This window comes from Sorex fumeus, unplaced genomic scaffold (assembly GCF_029834395.1).
Source record: "Sorex fumeus unplaced genomic scaffold, SorFum_2.1 ptg000055l, whole genome shotgun sequence".
In the NCBI taxonomy this organism is placed as follows: Eukaryota; Metazoa; Chordata; class Mammalia; order Eulipotyphla; family Soricidae; genus Sorex; species Sorex fumeus.
Genome location: NW_026606112.1, coordinates 6,775,696 through 6,795,888, shown reverse-complemented (window position 1 = coordinate 6,795,888; position 20,193 = coordinate 6,775,696). Strand labels below are relative to the sequence as shown.

Sequence of the window (20,193 nt, the reverse complement as noted above, 5' to 3'; positions counted from 1 at the left end):
TAAGGCATATAGGTGGGCAGGCAGGAAATAAAACTTCTAGGAAATACCAATTATGAGAGTTGAGGAACTAAGGAAATGCTAGCTCTACTTTCTATTTTAAAAAAAATGTTAACACATCAGCTGCCAGTTACTGCGAGATGTCGCTGCAAATGACTATCCTTGATACTGATGATTTTCACATATCTCCCCCATAGTTCATATTTCTGTAAGAAAATTTTAAGAAAGGAAATGAAGTTTTAGCATCATTCCCTTCATGTTATTAAGAGAATCAGAATTTCTAAGGTCACTCCAGTTTTTCTGCTAACAAATTGACAGAAATCACATTTGATTTACTTTCATTATTTTCCTTTTAGTTTCCTATTTTAAGAAGTGGCAGATGTAATGACTGGTACAATGATTTTGGAGTAGGTATGATTGCCACCTACTTAAGAGACATTTGCCGAGAAGGAGGCAGAGTGAATAGCTAGCTAGCTAACCCCAAAATCCATCCTAAAATTTATCCCAAAAGAACACTTTAAAAGCTCCAAGTTGCTATTAGACATAACTATTGTAAAAGTTGTAACAAAACATGATGTAACAATATTTAAAAAATGATAAGCAACTTCATATGCATACAAAAGCTTCTGCAATTAGAGATTCTTTTATGACTTTGACACTCTGAATATATAATAAGCTCTAATAAAAAGCTTTGGCAAAACTTCTGTTCCTATTTTTTTTTTTTTTGCTCCGGGGAGGAGGGTTATATGCAGTGATCTCGGGGCTTACTCTATGCTCTGTGTTCAGAGACTATCCCTGAGGTGGAAGGTGAGCTATATGAAGGGCTGGGATAGAACCCAGGTCAGAAGAACGCAAGCACCCTATCTGCTGTATGATCTCTCAAGTCTCTCTATTCTTATACCTTTGATCCAAGTACATAAAAACTATTATGAACTTGAGAAATATATATATATGTATATATACACACACAATCGCATCACTGTGAGATACAATTACAAAGTTTTCATGTTTGAGTTTCAGTCATATAATGATCAACACCCATCCCTCCACCACTGTATTCTATACTACCAATGTTCTCAGTATACCCTCCCTTTCCAACCCTCCTCTTGCCTCTATGGCACACAATTTTCCCCATACTCTCTAGATACTGAGAGGCTATTATGTCTGATCCTTTATCTACTTTCAGCACACATCTCCCATCCCAAATGATTCCTCCAACCATCATTGACTTAGTGATCCCTTCTCTATTCCAGTTCCCTTATTTCCCAGACAATGAGACTGTCTTCCAACTATGGAGCAGTATTCCTGGCCCTTGTGTTTACTGACTTTGGGTGTCCGTCTCATATTATTTTATATTCCACAAATGACTGCAGTCATTTCTCTGTCTATCCCTCTCTTTCTGACTCATTTCACTAAGCATGATACTCTCCATGTCCATCCACTTAAAAGAAAATTTCATGACTTCTTCCTTCCTAACAGTTGCATAGTATTGCATTGTGTAGATGTACCAAAGTTTCTTTAACCAGTCATCTGTTCTCAGGCACTTGGATTGTTTCCAGATTCTGACTATTGTGAAAGTGCTCCAATGAACATGCAGGTACAGATATCATTTCTACTGTGCTTTTTTGCACCGTCAGGATATATTCCCAGAAGTGGTACTGCGGGATCATATGGGATCTCCAGTTCTAGTTTTTGAAGGAATGCCCATATTGTTTTCCAGAAAGGCTGGACCAGTCAGCATTCCCAACAACAGTGAAAGCATCCCTTTCTCCCCAACATCCACACCAGCACTGGTTGCTTTTGTTCCTTTGAATGTGTGCCAGTCTCTGTGGTGTGAGATGACATCTCACTGTTTTTTTTTTCCATTTTTTTTCTTTTTATTAGTGAAACACCATGAAGTACAGTTGTAGATTTACAATTTTTTGTGCTTGGGTTTCAATTATACAAAGATCAAATACCCATCCATCAGTGCCCACTTTCCACCACCCTGGATTATATCCCCCCCCCATCCCACCCTGCCTCTGTGGCAGGGCATTCCCTTTTGTTCTCTCTCTCCTTTTGGGTGTTGTGGTTTGCAAAAGAAGACTGCCATATTTCTATTTCAAGATTCCCTCCAGGAGTCCACATAACACCTATTTGTCATGCCTTTGCTTTCTCTGGGTTAGGACTTTTCTCAGATTTTTCTTTTCTTTACTTTTTTTTTCTTTTTCTTTTTTTTTTATTAGTGAAACACCATGAGGTACAGTTGTAGATTTACAATTTTTTGTGCTTGGGTTTGATTATACAATGATCAGATACCCATCCCTCCACCAGTGCCCATTTTCCACCACCATGGATAATATCCCCCCCACCCCCATCCCCCTATCCCCCCCTGCCTCTGTGGCAGGGCAATCCCCTGTGTTCTCTCTCTCCTTTTGGGTGTTGGACATCTCACTGTTTTTTGGCTTTGCCTCTCCCTGATGATTTTAGGGATGTAGAGCATTTTTTCATGTGCCTTTTGGCCATCTGTATTTCGTTCTGAAGGAAGCTTCTGTTTATTTCTTCTCCCCATTTTTTGATGGAGGTTGGAGGTTTTTGCTACTTGCAAAAAAATGAACTCTGACATCAGTCTAACACCAGGCACAAAAGTTAGATAAAGTGAATTAAAGACCTCAATATCAGACTTGAATCCATAAGGTACATGGGGGAAAATGCATGCATGACATTGAAGCTAAAAGCATCTTTAAGGATGAAACACCACTGACCAAGCAAGTGGAAACAAACATAAACAAATGGGTCTACATTAAACTAAGAAGCTTCTTCACCTCAAAAGAAATAGTGACCAAAATACAGAGAGATCCCATGAAATGGGAAAGAATATTTATTTAATACCCATCTGATAAGGGAATAATATCCAGGATATACAAGACACTAGTAGAATTGTACAAGTAATATATTCGCTGATGATATCACTCTAAAACCTGATTCATTTTTTTCCTGCAGAGAGATATAATTCCCTGACAGAAGAAATTGCTTGGAAAAACATTTTGGGATAGTGAGGAACAGGAGGGTCATCCTTTGTAGCTCCCAGTCTGTTAGAAGAACAACGAACATGAGAACAATACAAATGTTTGCTGATATTTTACTCTTAAAGCGTGTTCCTCAACTCTCCTCTTCCAACCACGACCCAATTTTGACCTTTTTTTCCTTCTTGTGTTGCCCTAACCCCATCCCGATAGTTGGCCCCTAGTCACATGCCATGGTCCCCTTGAAAAGTCCTGAGTTATTCTGGCCCTGGGTTGAGAAATGCTGCTCTAGAGAATGCTTATCTGCATGCCTAAGTATGCTTTAAGGTCTCAGTTATTTTTTTTGTTTTGATTTGTTTTATTTTCCTAGGTCCTTCAATATTATGGGATATAGACTGCCTAGATCATGGCCAGACAGATGCTTGGTGCTTTCATAACTAAAAGACACACACAGCCCATGAAAAAAAGATGCAGGGATATGTGACACATCAGTCTGACACCCCTTCTCTCCACCATGTTTGGGACAGAGCCCATGTACCTTTTTCATGCTCCCGTTTCTTCTCGTTCTTAAACATTGTAATGATTTCACTCTGACATAACTGCTGTAACCAGCTCAAAGTGTATCTTGCTTTTCTTATTTTTCAAATACCCTGTGCATTTGTGGGTATAGTTATATCAGGCTATTTCTTACCTTACCTACTTCCTTCTTTATGTCATACCCTTTACTATCTTTTTTATCTATTTTCATTCACCTAGATATCTAGTAGCATTTTAGAAGTAGATAAGTATTATGTCTTGGTATAGTACCAGGTTACAGTACAATGCAAAAATTAGAGATACTTCAAAGAAATGTTTTTTTTTTTAATAAGGAACATTTCTTTAAAAAAACTAAAAACAACAGCAGAAATTAAGATTTAGGATAGATTTCACAGATTATCTAAATCAGATTTTCAATGCAGCTGCTCTGGTATTTGGGGACTGAAAAATTATCTGCCATAGTACTCATCTTATGCATTCATTACAGGATATTTAGTGGTGTGGCTGTGGCGGGTGTAGTTGATTTCAGATGAAGGCAAGTTTTCCAGGAGGAAGGAAGGTGGCAAAATCATCCCTACTTTTGAGAACCACTGGTCCAGACTTGGATGCACAGTTCATTGATATTACCAAACAGAACTTTTATTACAAGTCTTACGGGATATATGAAGAATGTTGCCAAAACACATGTGATGGTAATAAATTCAAAAAATGATCTAAAAAGACTACATTTCTATGATAAAAAAACAGTAACAGGCTGGACTGATAATATAGTAGGTAGTGCTCTTGCCTAACATGCAGCTGACCTGGGGTTTGATCACCAGTACCACAGATGGGATGGTCCCCTGAACCGTCTTCACCAGAAGAGATTCCTGAGCACAGAGTAAAGAGAAATCTCTGAGGAACGTTAACAGTAGCCAAAAGAGACAGACTAAAAAAAGACTAATTGTTTTTTTTTTTTTGCTCAGATGCACTATCTAAAATTACCTATGTGTATGTACTTATGATTACTTATGATGCTAGACTTTAATTTTGTAAAAGTACATTCATATGTGATATAAATGTACTGTAATGGAATGACGGTTTGTGCTCCACATTCCAACGTGAGTGTATTAGGAAGTAAGGCTCCTTAGAGGTAACTGTGATAAGTTGAGATCAACCAGGTGGAAGCCTCAAGAACAGTATGAATGGCTTTGTTAAGAGTCACTAGAGGCCTTCCTCCTTTTCACAGCTCTTTGCCAGGTGAGGAAGTCCAAAGTACGCAGTCTGAAAGTGGACTTAAAAGAAACTCATACAAGGGCACCCTGATCACAATGATCTCTAATCTCTATGAAGTAAATTTCTATCACTCATAAGTCAACCAATTATAGTGGCTTGTTAAAATAGGCCCAAGCTGAACTAAAGCAATATCAGAAAATCAGAATTCTATTAGCTTTAGATTAAGAATTTGTTAACCTATGGCTCATTGATTAGAAAGACTGCAACTCTATAATAAGGAGGTTAAGAGCAATTAAGAGCTATCCCAAACCTCCCAACTTAATAGTGTGTGTGTGTGTGTGTGTGTGTGTGTGTGTGTGTGTGTGTGTGCATGTGCACGTGTGCTACTTTATTCTCACATCAAGTATTTAGTAACTGATCTGATCATATTTCTTAATTTTTCTCAATGTCTCTTTCCTTATTTGCAATATTCGAAAGACAACACATTTCAGAAGGGGTTTTGAGAATGTGTGAGCTTTAGTAACTAAAGCTTGGTAAAATGATATGCGAGCAACAGACAGTAATATTGATTTATAGTTTAAAAGTTGAGGTATATCTCATCTTCTAAAGCCTTTATCAACTGTATTTGGGGTCAATGAAGACAGGAAATCTAACATGTAAGTTTATGATGAAAGAAGTTTCAAAGTTTCAAACTGAATAGTAGAAATGACATCTGCACCTGTATGTTCATTGCAGCACTCTTTATAATAGCCAAAATCTGGAAAAAAAACAAGTGCTTGAGAACAGATGACTAGTTAAAGAAACTTTGGTATATCTACACAATGGAATACAATGCAGCTATTAGAAAAGATGAAGTTATGAAATTTGCATATAAGTGGATCAACATGGAGAGTATCATGCTAAGTGAAATGAGCCAGAAAGAGAGACACAGACATAGAAGGACTGCACTCATTTGTGGAATATAAAGTGACAGGATGGGAGACTAAAACCCAAGAATAGTAGAGGTAAGGACCGAAGGATTGCTCCACGGCTTAGAACCCAGCCTCACATGCTGGGGGGAAAAGGCAGCTCAGATAGAGAAGGAACCACCAAGCAAAGAATGCTTGGAGGGCCCGCTCGGGATGGGAGCTGTGTTTAAAGTAGACTATAGACTGAACATGATGGACACTTAATACTTGCATTGCAAATCACAACACCCTAAAGGAGAGAGAGTAAAAGGGAATGGAGGTACCATAGAGGTGGGGGTGGGGTAGAGGTGGTGGAAGGGATACTGGGCACTGATGGAGGGATGGGTACTCGATCACTGTATGACTGAAACATAAGCACGAAAGTTTGTAAGTCTTAACTGTATAGCATGGTGATTCATTAAAAAAAAATAAAGTTTTAAACTGAAAGTTTTCTAAAACCTCATAGTGACTGGGACTCTCATACATGGTTGCCTTGTCCTAGCTAACTTCTTAGCTAACCTTATGTCTTGCATGTCTTATTCTAGTTGGATGGCAAGAGTTCCTGTGGGAAATGTTTTATTTTATAGGTATTTATTCTCTTGTATCTTTGTAAGGTGAAAATTTTAACAGGTACTCAATTTCAAAGCTGGCAAGATTTGTGCTTCTTAGAAGTTTACAATTTTTAATGTAATAAAAAGCATATAATACATTTAATATCAATCTAATGGTTAAGGAAAAAAAAATATCCCTGGCAAATAAAACCAAACCACAACCATTCCTTTCAAAATGTTTAAGTTGTGGAATCAACAAGTTAGTCAGTATCTGCCCATCCTGTCCACCAGGTACTTGGTACTCCCTTCCATGTCCCCCTCACTGTGCACTACACCCCACATCAGCAGCCTCTGATGCAGCGACTCATGTTTTACATGTCAAATGACATTTGTACCACGTTTTACATTTTTGAATGACATTTTTCAGTAATTATCCCCTAACTACTTGAATTTTTACTCATAGCTACAATGTGAAACAGAACACTTACCATTATAGTGTCTGATTGTGTCTGTGTTTAAAAATCTTTTCACCACAAGGTAAGCAGAGCCAGGCTCGGCTAATGAACTCCACCGCAGGACCTGCTCCAATATGTTTTCTGTGTAGTGAAGGGGGCGCTCTGCAAGAAGTCAGTGAATAAATGCAAAATAAATTTTAAAAAATTATATATATATACATATTTTCATGACAATATCCCTTGTTAAAGAACAACAAATCCCTTTTTAAAAAAAATCCCTTTTTAAAGAACCACATGCCACAGGAAAGATACATCTTATATCATAAAACTGTATCAGTAGGATAACATTAAAAAGACCCGAACATTTAGAACAACATAAACCAGTAATAAAACTTACTATGTAAATAAATTTAGTGCAGAGCTTATCTTCTAAATAACATCTTATAAATAAATCAACATCTTTGAATAAACGTGTATTCTATTTATTGTTTTTGTGCCACACCCAGTGATGCTCAGGCACTACTGCCTACATTAATCTCCAGGTCCCTACTCGAGGATCTCCAGGGACCAGGGATCAAACCCAGGCCTTCTGCATGCAAAGCCAGTGCTCAGAACTAGAAACTATCTCTCTCACCTGTGTGCTTTTATTTTTTAAATTTAGATAACACTCTGGTTTGCTTATGGAAAGATGCCTAATTCCAAATGCAACTAAATAACTGGAAAAAAAGACTAGAAAAATTAATAGTGTATACACATTTTAAAAACTGGCTATAAATTTGAATTATTCATCAAAAATGTAATGAAATTAATATTGCTATTCTTATTACCACTACAAAATTATAATACATAGCTTCAAAGGAGAGCACAAGTAAACAGAATATTTCTAAGTAACATTTATTTTGGTCTTTTTTAGGTCACAGCAGCAATACTCTGGGGTTACTCCTGTTTCTGCTCTTAGGGTATTCCTGGTGGTGCTTGGGTGACCATATGGGGTGCTGGAGATTAAAGTCGGGTCGGCTGAGTGCAAGGCAAGTGCCCTATTCACTGTAATATCAATTTGATCCCCAATTCAATGAAAACTCAAGGGATGAAATAACTTAATTTCTATAGTGCTCAAGAAGTAGACAATAATTATAAATAGATCAACAATATTCTTTGTAAAGTGAGGCAAAATTTGTGTTACATCAATCTTGCTTTTCTTCAATTTCCCAAATTTAGGGCTGTAATGATAGTACCACTGGTAGTGCATTTGTCTTACATGCAGCCAACCAGGGAAATCCAATTCTCGGTTCCCTGTTTAGTCACCAGGAGTGAGCACTGAGCACAGAGCCAGGAGTAAGTCCTGAGAACTGCTAGGTGTGGCCCTCCCCCAAAAAATAGAAAAAAAAATTCATGTCCATTGTTCGATTGAAGTGACCATTAATATTTACTCTTATTACCACTGGCCAAGCAGAGATAGACAAATGGGACTATCTTAAACTAAGAACCTTCTGCACCTCAGAAGAAACAGTGAACAAAATACACTGTCTACAGAATGGGAAAGGATATTCACCAAATACACACCCGATCAGACGAGATCGGGCGCGTTCAGGGTGGTATGGCCGTAGAGCCCGGCAAGCTACCGAGAGTATCTTGCCCGCACGGCAGAGCCTGGCAATCTCCCCGTGACGTATTCAATATGCCAAACACAGTAACAACAAAGTCTCCAATGGAGACGTTACTGGGCCCGCTTGAGCAAATCGATGATCAACGGGAGGGCCTTTACTTTACTTACTTTACTTTGCACACCCGATAAGGGATTGATCTCAAGGATATACAAAGTACTGGTTGAACTCCACAAAAAGAAAACATCCAACCCCATCAAAAAATGGGGAAATGAAATGAATAGAAACTTTCACAAAGAAGAAATCCGAATGGTTAAAAGGCACATGAGAAAATGCTCCACATCATTAATCATCAGGGAGATGCAGATCAAAACCACAATGAGATATCATTTCACACCACAGAGACTGGCCCATATCCACAAGAACAAAAGCAACCGGTGCTGGCGCGGATGTGGAGAGAAAGGGACACTCCTTCAATGTTGGTGGGAATGTCTACCGGTTCAGCCCTTTTAGAAAACAGTATGGACGTTCTCAAAAAATTAGAAATTGAGCTCCCATTTGATCCAGCAATACCACTCCTGGGAATGTATCACAGAGAGGCAAAAAAGTATAGTCAAAGTGGCATCTGCAATTGTTTATTCATTGCAGCACTCTTTACAATAGCCAGAATCTGGAAAAAACCTGAATGCCCGAGAACAGATGATTGGTTAAAGAAACTTCGGTACATCTACACAATGGAGTACTATGTAGCTGTTAGAAAAGACGAAGTCACGAAATTTACATACAAGTGGTATTACATGGAAAGTATCATGTTAAGGGAAATGACTCAGAAAGAAAGGGATAGACATAGAAAGATTGCATTCATCTGGGGAACATAAAGTAACAAAATAGGAGACTAACACCCAAGAATGGCCGAGAGTAGTACCAGGAATTTTACTCCATGGCTTGGAGGCCAACCACACATGCTAAGGGAAAAGGGAGCTCAGATAGAGCAGGGACCACCAAATAAAGGTGTTGGGAGGATATTCCCAGGATGGGAGAAGCATGATGAAAGTAGACTATAGACCAAATATGATTGTCACCCACTGCCTCTTTTGCAAACCACAACACCCAATAAGAGAGAGAGAACAAAAGGGAATGCCCTGCCACAGAGGCAGGGTAGGATGGGGGGGGATGGGTGGTGGGAGGGATACTGGGATCCGTGGTGGTGGGAAATGGGCACTGGTGGAGGGATGGGTATTTGATCAATGTATAATTGAAACCCAAGCCCCAAAATTTGTAAGTCTGCAACTGTACCTCATTATGTCTCACTAATAAAAAAAATACTGTTAAAAAAAAAAACTAATAAGATAGTAAAACTAAAGTTAGTACTGTTTTTTGAGGGGCAGACCTGGCAGTGCTTGGAAGATCCCATATTGAGATTGGGCCCAGGTCACTTTCATGCCAGGCAAGCACCTTACCTACTGTACTATCTTTCAGATTCCATGAATTTTGCTTTCTAAAGCATACTTGGCATGGCTCCTCAACTTTTACATGTAAGGAAACATGCTATAAGAGATACTCTGTCTCTTAAGTTCAATATAAGTTCATATGGGGAGGCAGAGATATGAACTTCAATGCTATTTGATGTTAAAGCCTCAAACTGTAAGTACAGTAAGTTTTACTTAGACCAAATATGGATAAACCTCACCTTTCCAATTTTCTATCATGTAATCTGGTTTAGAAAATATCAACTCAACCAGGATTATTTTTAAACTATACAAAGGAAAATAAGCAAAGAGAAAGATGTCATTTCACTTTTCCCATTTACTTGTTACTCCTCAGTGAGAATATGGTAAGACATTAATAGTGACATAGCTTTAACATCCTAAAGGAAGAGAATTGGTTATAATGCAGAGGCTTGGAGATAAGAATAATAATCTTTTTTAAAAAATGTATTTTATTGAGTCACCGTGATATAGTGACAAGTTTTCATGTTTGAGAAACAATCACGATGATCAAACACCCATCCCTCCACCAGTGCACATTCCCCACCACCAATATCCCCAGTATACCCCTCTTTCCCACCCTCCCCCTGCCTCCCTGGCAGATAATTTCCCCCATACTCTTTCTTACTTTGGGGCATTATGGTTTGCAATGCAGATAATGAGAGGTTTTCATGCTTGCTCCTTTATCTACTTTCAGCACACATCTCTCATCCCAACCAATTCCTCCAATCCTCATTTTCTTAGTGATCCCTTCTCTATTCCAGCAAGAATGATAGTCTTAATTGGAAATTAATATCTAGGCATAGACTTCCAAGTTATCAGAATGTTCATATCAAAGACGTGACTATTATAATACTATAGTGACAGCATGTAAGGGTTCTGATTTACATGAAACATATCACCGTGTATAGAGACAAGTAAGATTTGCAAAAATTAATTAAGCACATTTTAAATTTAGTATCATAGCATGAACAACTTTAGGAGAATGAAAGTCCTGGAAAATCAAGTTACTGCATGAAAAGAGAACTAAAAAGTACAATAAAAAGATGAGTATTTATTAGGCTGTCAAACACTGCATAGAAAATACCATTAAAATCCACCTTAAGAAAGAAGGCAGGAAAAAATTGAGTCATGAATTAGAATATAAATTTCATAAAGAAAGCTTTAATTTATGTAATGTTTACAATCATCTGTTCTGAAAGATTATGTAGAACCAAAGTTATTTGCCATTAGGGTATTATTAGAAATAACACACCTGAGTACTATCTATAGCAAACAAATTGCTACAAATTTAATGTAATCCTTGAAGAAAAATAGGTTTTAAAGTGTTTTTTTAATAAGGCCAATTATGCTATCAATAGTCCTTATTCACATAATAAACCAGGGCCCCTTTATTTAGTGAAGTGTTAGCTATTCTCCACCTGAAATAAAAAGTGGTTTTCTTAAGTTACTGGCAGTTATAACAGTTTTTAGAGGAAATTATGGCTGGGCAATCATGACATTATTAGAGTTAAACTTAAGAGCGGGGCAGCCTTCCTCTGTCCTGTCCACAGAATCTGAGCCAGAAGACACTTTCTGTGACAATCACAAGAACTATAAATAGTATGACTAGTAATGCAAGGATCTTTCGATCAGGGTAGCGATGAGGAAGAAACAAGGCACATTTTATCCTGATCCAGTGTTGCAGGAAGTAACTGCTTGACAAACCTTAACTTTAGTGAAGCAGCTGACTTATAGTTCTCCCTTGGGCATATGAAGAACCCCCAAATTTGGACCCCCAAGAGATGCTGGACTAAATCCACAGGGGACAGGCTCCTTCCTAAGGTGAATAGCCCGTGTGGCTTTGAATGCAAACAAAGCTTACTCTGAGAACGGACTTTATTGCCAGTGAAGTGACTGTGTGTCACTCTGGCAGCAACTTTTAAAATGGAGAAGGGGTGGGGCTGGAGTGGAGAGTACAGCGGGTAGGGTGTTTGCCTTGCACGTGGCTGACCCAGGTTTGATTCCCAGCATCCCATGTGGTTCCCTGAGCACCGCCAAGAGTAATTCCTGACTGTAAAGCCAGGAGTAACTCCTGTGCATTGCCGGGTGTGACCCAAAAAGCCAAAAAGCCAAACCAAAAAAAAAAAGAGAAAGAAGGGCTATTCCTTATCAGGCACAAGTGTGGGGTGCCTACACTAGAAGAAATAGAAGAAGAAACAGAAATAGAAAAAACCTGCTAATAAGTTCAGTGTCTTAAAAGTTAAAACAATTTAGCATTTTCAATTTTTTTAAACAGTTTTAGTATTCCATTTCCACATCTATGTGACTACTATAGTAAAAACAATAACAAAAATCAAGTTTTTTACTGGTAAGAACACTTTAAGAGAAGCTGGCCATTCCATTTTTTTAGGATCTAAAATGTTGTCCCTGTAAAACTCCTCTGCTGAAATTTGAGTTCCTGGGAGATGTTCTTAAGAGGTGGGGTATTTGGCAAACGCTTAGGGATGAATGCGATTAGTGATCTTTTAAACCAGATCCCTCAGCACTACCTAGTCCCTCTGCCATGTGAGAACACAGCATAAGGAAAGCCTGCTCAAAATCAGAGTGGAGCCTCATTAGACACTGATGAGTTCTAGCTTTCAGAACTGTGCAAAAGAAACTTCTGTAGTTCAGAATCCAGTTATGGCATTATGTTAACAGAGCCCAGAGACAACAAGAGATTATGTGGCCAATGGTGGGGATGTGGTTAAACCCTAACAAGCCTCGTTGGTCGGCATTAGTAGCTATCACGTATCCATGACAGTGCCATGTACTGTTTTAAGAATCTATTATTCCATTATCTGTGAACATAAAGGCGTATCTGAGTATTTATCTTAAAACGGTCTTCCTTTTACTCATTTTTATCCTGTAATTAGATGTTACAATGCTATAAAGGGACCACATATATACTACATGAAAGGAATATGGGACAAATACACATAGGAATCTATAGCTTTAAAATTTCCTGGTATCTAAAATAAAAACCAGCACTTCTTGTTTACTTACTTAGTCACTTTTATATTTCCATTATTTCCTTACTCAGATGATTTATATTCACATTAGAAGAAAAAGTTCCAACTCCCCACTGACATTATTCCTATCAACCACAATCTCGCCTTGACTTTTATCTACCAATGCCTTGACTTTTATCTTCTTTTTATATTTTGCTTTATTTTCACTGGATGCTACTAGAAATAAAGCTTTTAACATTTCAGAAGGTCAGGTGGAGTACACGGGTTCCATCTGCTCCAGTAAACCAACATAATCACAGGCCCACTGCTGCTTCCCTAGATTATACCTCGCCAAGCAATAAACGTGTCTTAGTTTCCTCTTCTGGTGATTTCAACTCTTTTGTCCAGATATTAAAAGCGCGCTAAATGTGAATTTTTAAGTTCATTAAATATATTATTTCCTGTGCACACTTGCCATTCTTTTGACTATATGTCAGAACAGTCACATGTCACAATCAAAATAACTGCAGGTCTTCTAGTTCTCAAGTTAACTCTAGAGAGAAGGAGCCAAAAACAGGAAGGAGGCAGAAACAAGAAAAAGAATAAAGTCCAAACTACTACGGTCTCAACATTGTGATGTCTTACCAATAGTCAAAGACAAGTTAAATTCAGTTACTTTTGTGGTAAATAGCCCTTTATTTTTCCTAGAATCAATTTAATGGCAACGTTTCCATATATGCGCAGCATCTCTTCTAGATTTAACTCCGTCCTATCCTCAACCATGCTGGTTGCTTCTCTCAGTCAGGAGGACCAACGCTACATAATTCTGATGCTGTAGTACAAGGATGCACTTTGAATCAACCCATATGAGAACAAAGATGGCTAACTACAAACCAATTTTGTGTATTCGTCTCCATATACCCAAACACACAACAACCTGCTACTTATGGGAACAATCATCTCTTTTAAGAGCTAAGCAGGATGTGAGAGCTCCGAGTGGTTCCTCATTGAAAGCAGGACTAACATGTGTTATGTACCTTCCACATTTAGATTATTATCCAAATTATTATTACTATGCAGAGAGCAAGAAATCATCACCTTGCATTTTTCCCCCACCTCAGTTAACAAGAAATGTGTAGAAAAAGTTCACCTCAATGTACTAAGCGATACTGAAGTCTGAAAGTTAGGTAACAACTTACAGCATGTGATATTGAGTGGAACCATATATAAATACATAAGTATTCTACAAGTCAGATAGCATGCAGTTTTATCTACTTATAAGCAAATGACCAGACAGAGATCCATGAGAACCATGTTCATCTAAATATCCTCACAGAGAAGTATTTGTGCTAGAGCTTAAATAAACTAATAAAGAGGCAGTCCAATATGACCCTACATGTCATTTTAAAAGATAATTCCATCCACAATACTGAGATATGCTTACGGTATGATAGATCTGGGAACCTTAGTTCTTTTATTAAAATTAAACAAAGATCAAATGACTATACGCTGCATTAATAAAGCTTCACTTATTCAACATATTTATTCATACAGAACCTAAGTACAAGACACTGTACAGAACACTGAAGATGGAAAACGGGAGTCTCTCCATACTTCCAAAAAGTTCCAAAAAGTTCTCACCAACAGTAATCCACATAAATTCAGTGAGTCACTATGAAATGTAGTGAAATAGTAAAACCCTTTTATATTACATTTTATATAATATATATAATAAATATAATATATAATTTATATAATATACAATATATATTATATTAAATAGGGTAAACAGATAAATAGTGTGTCAGATGGAAGCAAAATAAAGGTGTAGTTCGGGAATCATTAATTTACCCATTAGTCAAGAACAATGAGTTAAAAGAGATTATTCAGTGAGAATATGTTAAAGAAGACCTGGCAAAGGAGACGGGGCAGTGGAAACCTACAGCTTAGGGATAGCTGGGAAGAACTGACAGGAGTGACAAAACAGTAAGAGAACTAGAAGAAAATCTAAACATCACCAAAGCAGAGTGAAGACCTTCAAAGGAAAAGGTTATTTCTTGGTTATTCCTGAGAAATTCCTCAGAAAGGATAATTATGGGGAAATCAGAATCAAAACCTTTGGCAAGGGGCCTTGGAGGACTCATATAAGAGCAGTTTCTGTGAATAAGGCTGACAATATCTGTCTGTAGGGAAGATGAAGTATGAACAAACACCAAAGCATTAAACTCACTGAATCTCAGCAATAAATATGAAAAAAATGGTTTAGTACAAATTAGATTTTTTTTATAAGTTATGCATTCTAAAAATAAAGGAAAACTAGAACAATGAAAGACAAAATGTCTTATAATGCCATCCATCCTAATACTAATCTCAATGTTTCTAAAACACCATGGGGTATTTCAATGTTGAATTTCAATTTTTATCTTGAGCTTGTGTGTGACAGGATTTTACTTTTGGCAGCTTGACAGTGATACTTGAAAGGGTCCCAAGACCTCAGTCGCCATCAGCTAGACAGATGGTCAAGGTACAAAGATATTTTGCAATGTATATTTTTTCCATAGAGGTCTTTTAAACCAAATGTTGTCATTTGAATGCTAAGCTTATTCTGCACTTGACTACTGAGGTATTCAAGGCATTTTAAAGCTCTCTTTATGTTTTAGCATCTTGAAATGAAGGTTAAGAAATAGATCTGACCTACCACAGACAGCAGTAAAGAAAAAAGCCAAAAAGTGTGCTTCTGCTAAGTTTACAACAAATCATTTCTATATTATAATCTTTTAAAATAAATATCCTGGGCCAAAGACATACTATAGCATGGAAGGCTGATGGCTTGCAGGTGGTTGACTTGGGTTCTATCCTGGGGATTCATATGGTCTCCCCTGCACCATGAGGAGTGATTCCTGAGTGCACAGCCAGGCAGAAGTAACCCTGATCAATTCGTAGTGTGACCCCAAACTAACTAAACAATAAATAAAATCAACATCCTCTGCTTTTTTTTTGAGTAATAATAAGATAGATGGCTGTGGCAATATTTAGAAGACAAACAGCTTGCCCTCACAAAGGTACTATTTCCTGAAGCAACAGTGATGCCTAATATTCTGCATAATATTTTGTTAGGTAACAAAATAATTGCTTTTATGAGAAAAAAATCACAGAGCAGAAATACAACTAGCTATAACATACATCAACATACCCACTGACATAGAAGAGAATGTATAAAATGAGTGAAGCTTTAAAATGATAGAGCTGGAAGAAAGTATGGAGGTCAGGGTACATGTCTATCCCGGGACTAATTCCCTGCACAACATGCACCTGGAGAATGAATCATTAAGTGCCACACTAGAGGGCCCCAGAGCATTGGCAGGGTGGCCCTGGTAATCTCTGTCACCACTTGGTCTGATCAGCATTGCATCATTGGGCAAATACACTGAACCACTGGCTCAGGTGGCCAAGAATTGCTGGTGGAGCACCCAAGCCTCCTTAGAATCACCTGGGAACACTCCCCACACCCAATAATAAAATAAAATGCTATTAATGACTTGCAAAAATAGTATAGTCTCATACTGTAAGGGATTTAAGAAATCCTGGCATGGAAATCACTTACCTAGTTCTTCATTTTCAATTACTTCAAAAGTGGCCCAGATATCACCTTTCAAAGGAACAATATTTTTTATTGCCAATATATCATTAGTCAATTCTTCTGCTTCCATCACAGGTGATATCTGTGAAAGAAGCAAAATTTTCAGAAGATACACCAGGTATAGTAACAGTTTTATGCCAGGTAACAATACTCTCTTGCTCATCATCATCTGATAATGCAATTTTTGTCTCAGTATGTTAAACTAGCTTCTCCAGCACACAGAGAAAACACATCTTTTCCATTAAAAAAAATCTTGTTAATGTAGAAAGAAGAGAAAATACAGACATAATAGAAACAAGCTTTTCAGACTTAGTAAGCCATTTATGACTCAGGAGGAAGTAATATGCCTTGTCATACGGAGAAAGACCTTTACCAAAGAGCAAACCTATGATCTAGAGTAAAGAGCCTCCTGGTTTTGGCTGCTCTGGGTGTACGCTGCCAGGCAGTGACAAATGGTGGGTTGCCCGAAGACCCTGGAGCCAGATTTCAGGGCACAGGGTAGAGTGTGCAGTGTGGGTCAGGGACAGTCTGTAAGAGGCCCAAAGTCTCAGGCCATTACATAGGCCAACCAGCTTCTTCAAGGACTCCGTGTGTTTGTGTTTCAATTTTTTTTTTTTATCGATCCTATATGCCCTAAACTGCAGGCTCAGTTTCTTCCAGAGAATGTAGTCATAATGTAGTCATAATGTTAAAACAAAAATAAAGGTATTTTCAGCATTATATATAACTGAAGCCTAGTATATGTTTTTCAATGAAGGTACGCAACTAGAAAATATTTTTTTAGAAAAAGAACATATTCAATTCTACTTATCCTGTCCATTACTAATCAATCACACATCTAAACATAGAAAAGTTTTTTATTATTACTAATTCATGTAGATTTTTCTTTTTTTTTAACTTCAGAATTTAGGGTTTTCTTTGGAATACATTTATAGAGAGGTCTACTGCTTTTTTATTTAGAAAAGCCTAATGGAGTTTAACATCAAAATTTGAAAAAATGAGCCCCTGGAGAGAAGGGGAGGGCACCTAGAAGCACACAGCGCGTGGACCTAGTCGTTACCATTTTCATACATAAGTGGATCATTTCAATGATGCTGTTGCCAGAATGAATGTACTTTTTTTTTTTTTTTGCTTTTTGGGTCACACCCGGCGATGTTCAGGGGTTACTCCTGGCTTTGCACTTAGGAATTACCCCTGGCAGTGTTCAGGGGACCCTATGAGATGCTGGGAATCGAACCCGAGTCGGCTGCATGCAAGGCAAACACCCTACCTGTTGTGCTATCATTCCAGCCCCAATAAATGTACTTTTAAAGAAGGATAGACCTTTCTCAAAGTAACAAATTTCTGACAAAAGAAACAAAAATGTGGACAGGGAATCAGGAAGATCTTCAGGTTAAAGCATGTTGAAAAGATCCAATTTCATTCCTTGTGCCAAAAGATTCCCTGGTGCCTCTTTAAGACACCAGGAGCTCAGCAGGGCACTGGCGGGAAATTACTAAGGAATATTCAAATTATTACAATGTATAATGAGTATAGTGGTCTGGCTTGTGTTACAGACCTCATGGCTTCTGGGGGCAGGAAACGTAGAGACACACCTGTTTTTTATTTTGTTTGGAGCCAGTGTAGCACTGGGATCTATCCCAGGATTCCCACTAGCATCCTGAGCTATCTCCTTGTACTCCAGCTTTCAGGTTTTTATACTTCCTAGTTTCCATTCATATAAACCTGAGGTGTCACCTGGTTTTATGCTCTCCTTGGTGTGAGGCTGTACTTATCTGAGAAAAGTGATTCTGAAAAGTCTTAAACATTGAAAAATATCAGTGATTATTTTTATATTATTTTTGTGATTTTTTTTACAGAGTCTGTGGAGTTGTTATAGGTAAAGCTGGGAATCTATTATCTAAACACCTTTTACATAGAATTTTGCTCAGTTATAAGAATTTCTGTTGTGGCTTTAATAATATAATAAAATTAAAATATGCTATGGTTATTTGTAGGTGGTGTTAAATCAGGAGTTGTAATTGCCTCTTCTTGCACTGAAATTGATAAAATTATGCTAACTAATCTGTAATAGTTTTTCATGTCCCCTACTAGCAACGATTGTTACATTGATGTCAACGATATGGAATAGCAAGGCAGCTTTGTCATAAGAACAAAGCCTAAAACTGCAGTATCTCAGTATGGTGTTTTGGGCTAAAGGCAATCAGAGCCTTAAAGCCATAATATGTATCATTAAAAGCATGCAAAATAGCAGTTATAATATATGTAAAATGACTAACATTGACAGATACCTATTTTTTGGGGGGGGGGAGGTGGGGCTCACCTGACGATGCTGTGGGCTTACTCCTGGCAGAGCTTGGATCATATGGGACGCTATGGGATGCTGGAGAGCGAACCCAGTCAGCCACATGTAAAACAACCTCCCAAATGGCTCAGCCCCCCAGAAATGCCTAGTAAGACTGTTAATCTTATCCGCTTAAAAAAAGATTAGGAATAAAACCCGAGTTTCTACTGTTACATGTCAAAACGTCTATTTCTCACAGAGAAAATAATCTTAATAAGCAGGAATCTAAAATATCACTAAATTCTTCTTCAGGCAGACTGTATGTCAGCATGAGGACCAATTTAATTCAGCTAACTAGATAATATTCTCAAACATGAGAAGTGTACCTAATATTCAAGCAAATTGAAGATCAGAAGCTAAAGTCTAGAATATAAACTTGGAGAATACTAAAAAAATAATCAATAAAGTAGAAAGTAATATTTAACATGCAACTGCTGAAGAATCTGTAAAGTACTTCACATGCATTATCTTACTGTTATAATCAATAAGTAATATAAATGCTGTAATTTCTCTTAATTTTTTTAAAGTATAAAAAAACAGACTCAGAAAAAATCAACTTGCATAATGTTGAGAAACTATGAAAAAGAGAATCGACTTTTTTCAGTTCAGGTTGTTTTCCAGAATCTACAGAAAATGTTACCCATAATTTATAGCTGTCCTCCTGTTGTTCATCGATTTGCTCGAGTGGGCCCAGTAACTGTCTCCATTTTGAGACTTGTTGTTACTGTGTTTGGCATATTGAATACGTCACGGGGAGCTTGCCAGGCTTTGCCGTGCGGGCAAGATACTCTCGGTAGCTTGCCGGGCACTCCAAGAGGGGCGGAGGAATCGAACCTGACTCGACCCGGCTGGCTGCGCGCAAGGCCTGTGTGCTATCGCTCCAGCTCCATAATTTATAGCACCTAACATAATTCTTTCCAAATGACTAAGCATGCATGGAATTTCAGGAGGATATTGCTATATAAAGCCAATTCATGTCATTAGTCATTATTTAAAGAGGGTGTGTAAAGTAAAAGCACAGTGGAAAATGCAAACATGTATATTAATGCAACTGTGTGATTTCCGAGCGGTAGCACAGCGGGTAGGGCATTTGTCTTGCACATGGCTGACCTGAGTTCGATTCTTCTGCCCCTCTCGGAGAGCCCTGCAAGCTACCGAGAGTATCCTGCCCATACGACAAAGCCTAGCAAGCTACCCGTGTGTATTCGATATGCCAAAAACAGTAACAAGTCTCACAATTTGTTGTGAGATGTTACTAGTGCCCGCTCTAGCAAACTGATGGACAAAGGGAGGACAGTGCTACTCTTTATATTTATCTTTACGACTTTCTGTTTATTTTTAGGACTCACCCGGATTATAATACTACGGTCAGGTTCCTTCCTTTCTACATACACTTCAATCAACAAATCTCCAGCCTGGGAAACCTGAAGAGGGTAGAA

General features: G+C 37.9%; 1 protein-coding gene across 1 annotated transcript in view; it reads right to left on the bottom strand.

Moving 5' to 3' along the window:
• Nucleotides 1–20,193, bottom strand: part of ARAP2 (ArfGAP with RhoGAP domain, ankyrin repeat and PH domain 2) — a 207,555-nt gene that overhangs the window by 25,446 nt on the left and 161,916 nt on the right. Inside the window, exons 25-27 of the mRNA XM_056125562.1 lie at nucleotides 20,104–20,178; nucleotides 16,375–16,492; nucleotides 6,741–6,869 (exon numbers count right to left, since the gene is read on the bottom strand). Of these exons, the coding sequence (XP_055981537.1) occupies nucleotides 6,741–6,869; nucleotides 16,375–16,492; nucleotides 20,104–20,178 (322 nt within the window). The remainder of the gene's footprint in view (nucleotides 1–6,740; nucleotides 6,870–16,374; nucleotides 16,493–20,103; nucleotides 20,179–20,193) is intronic.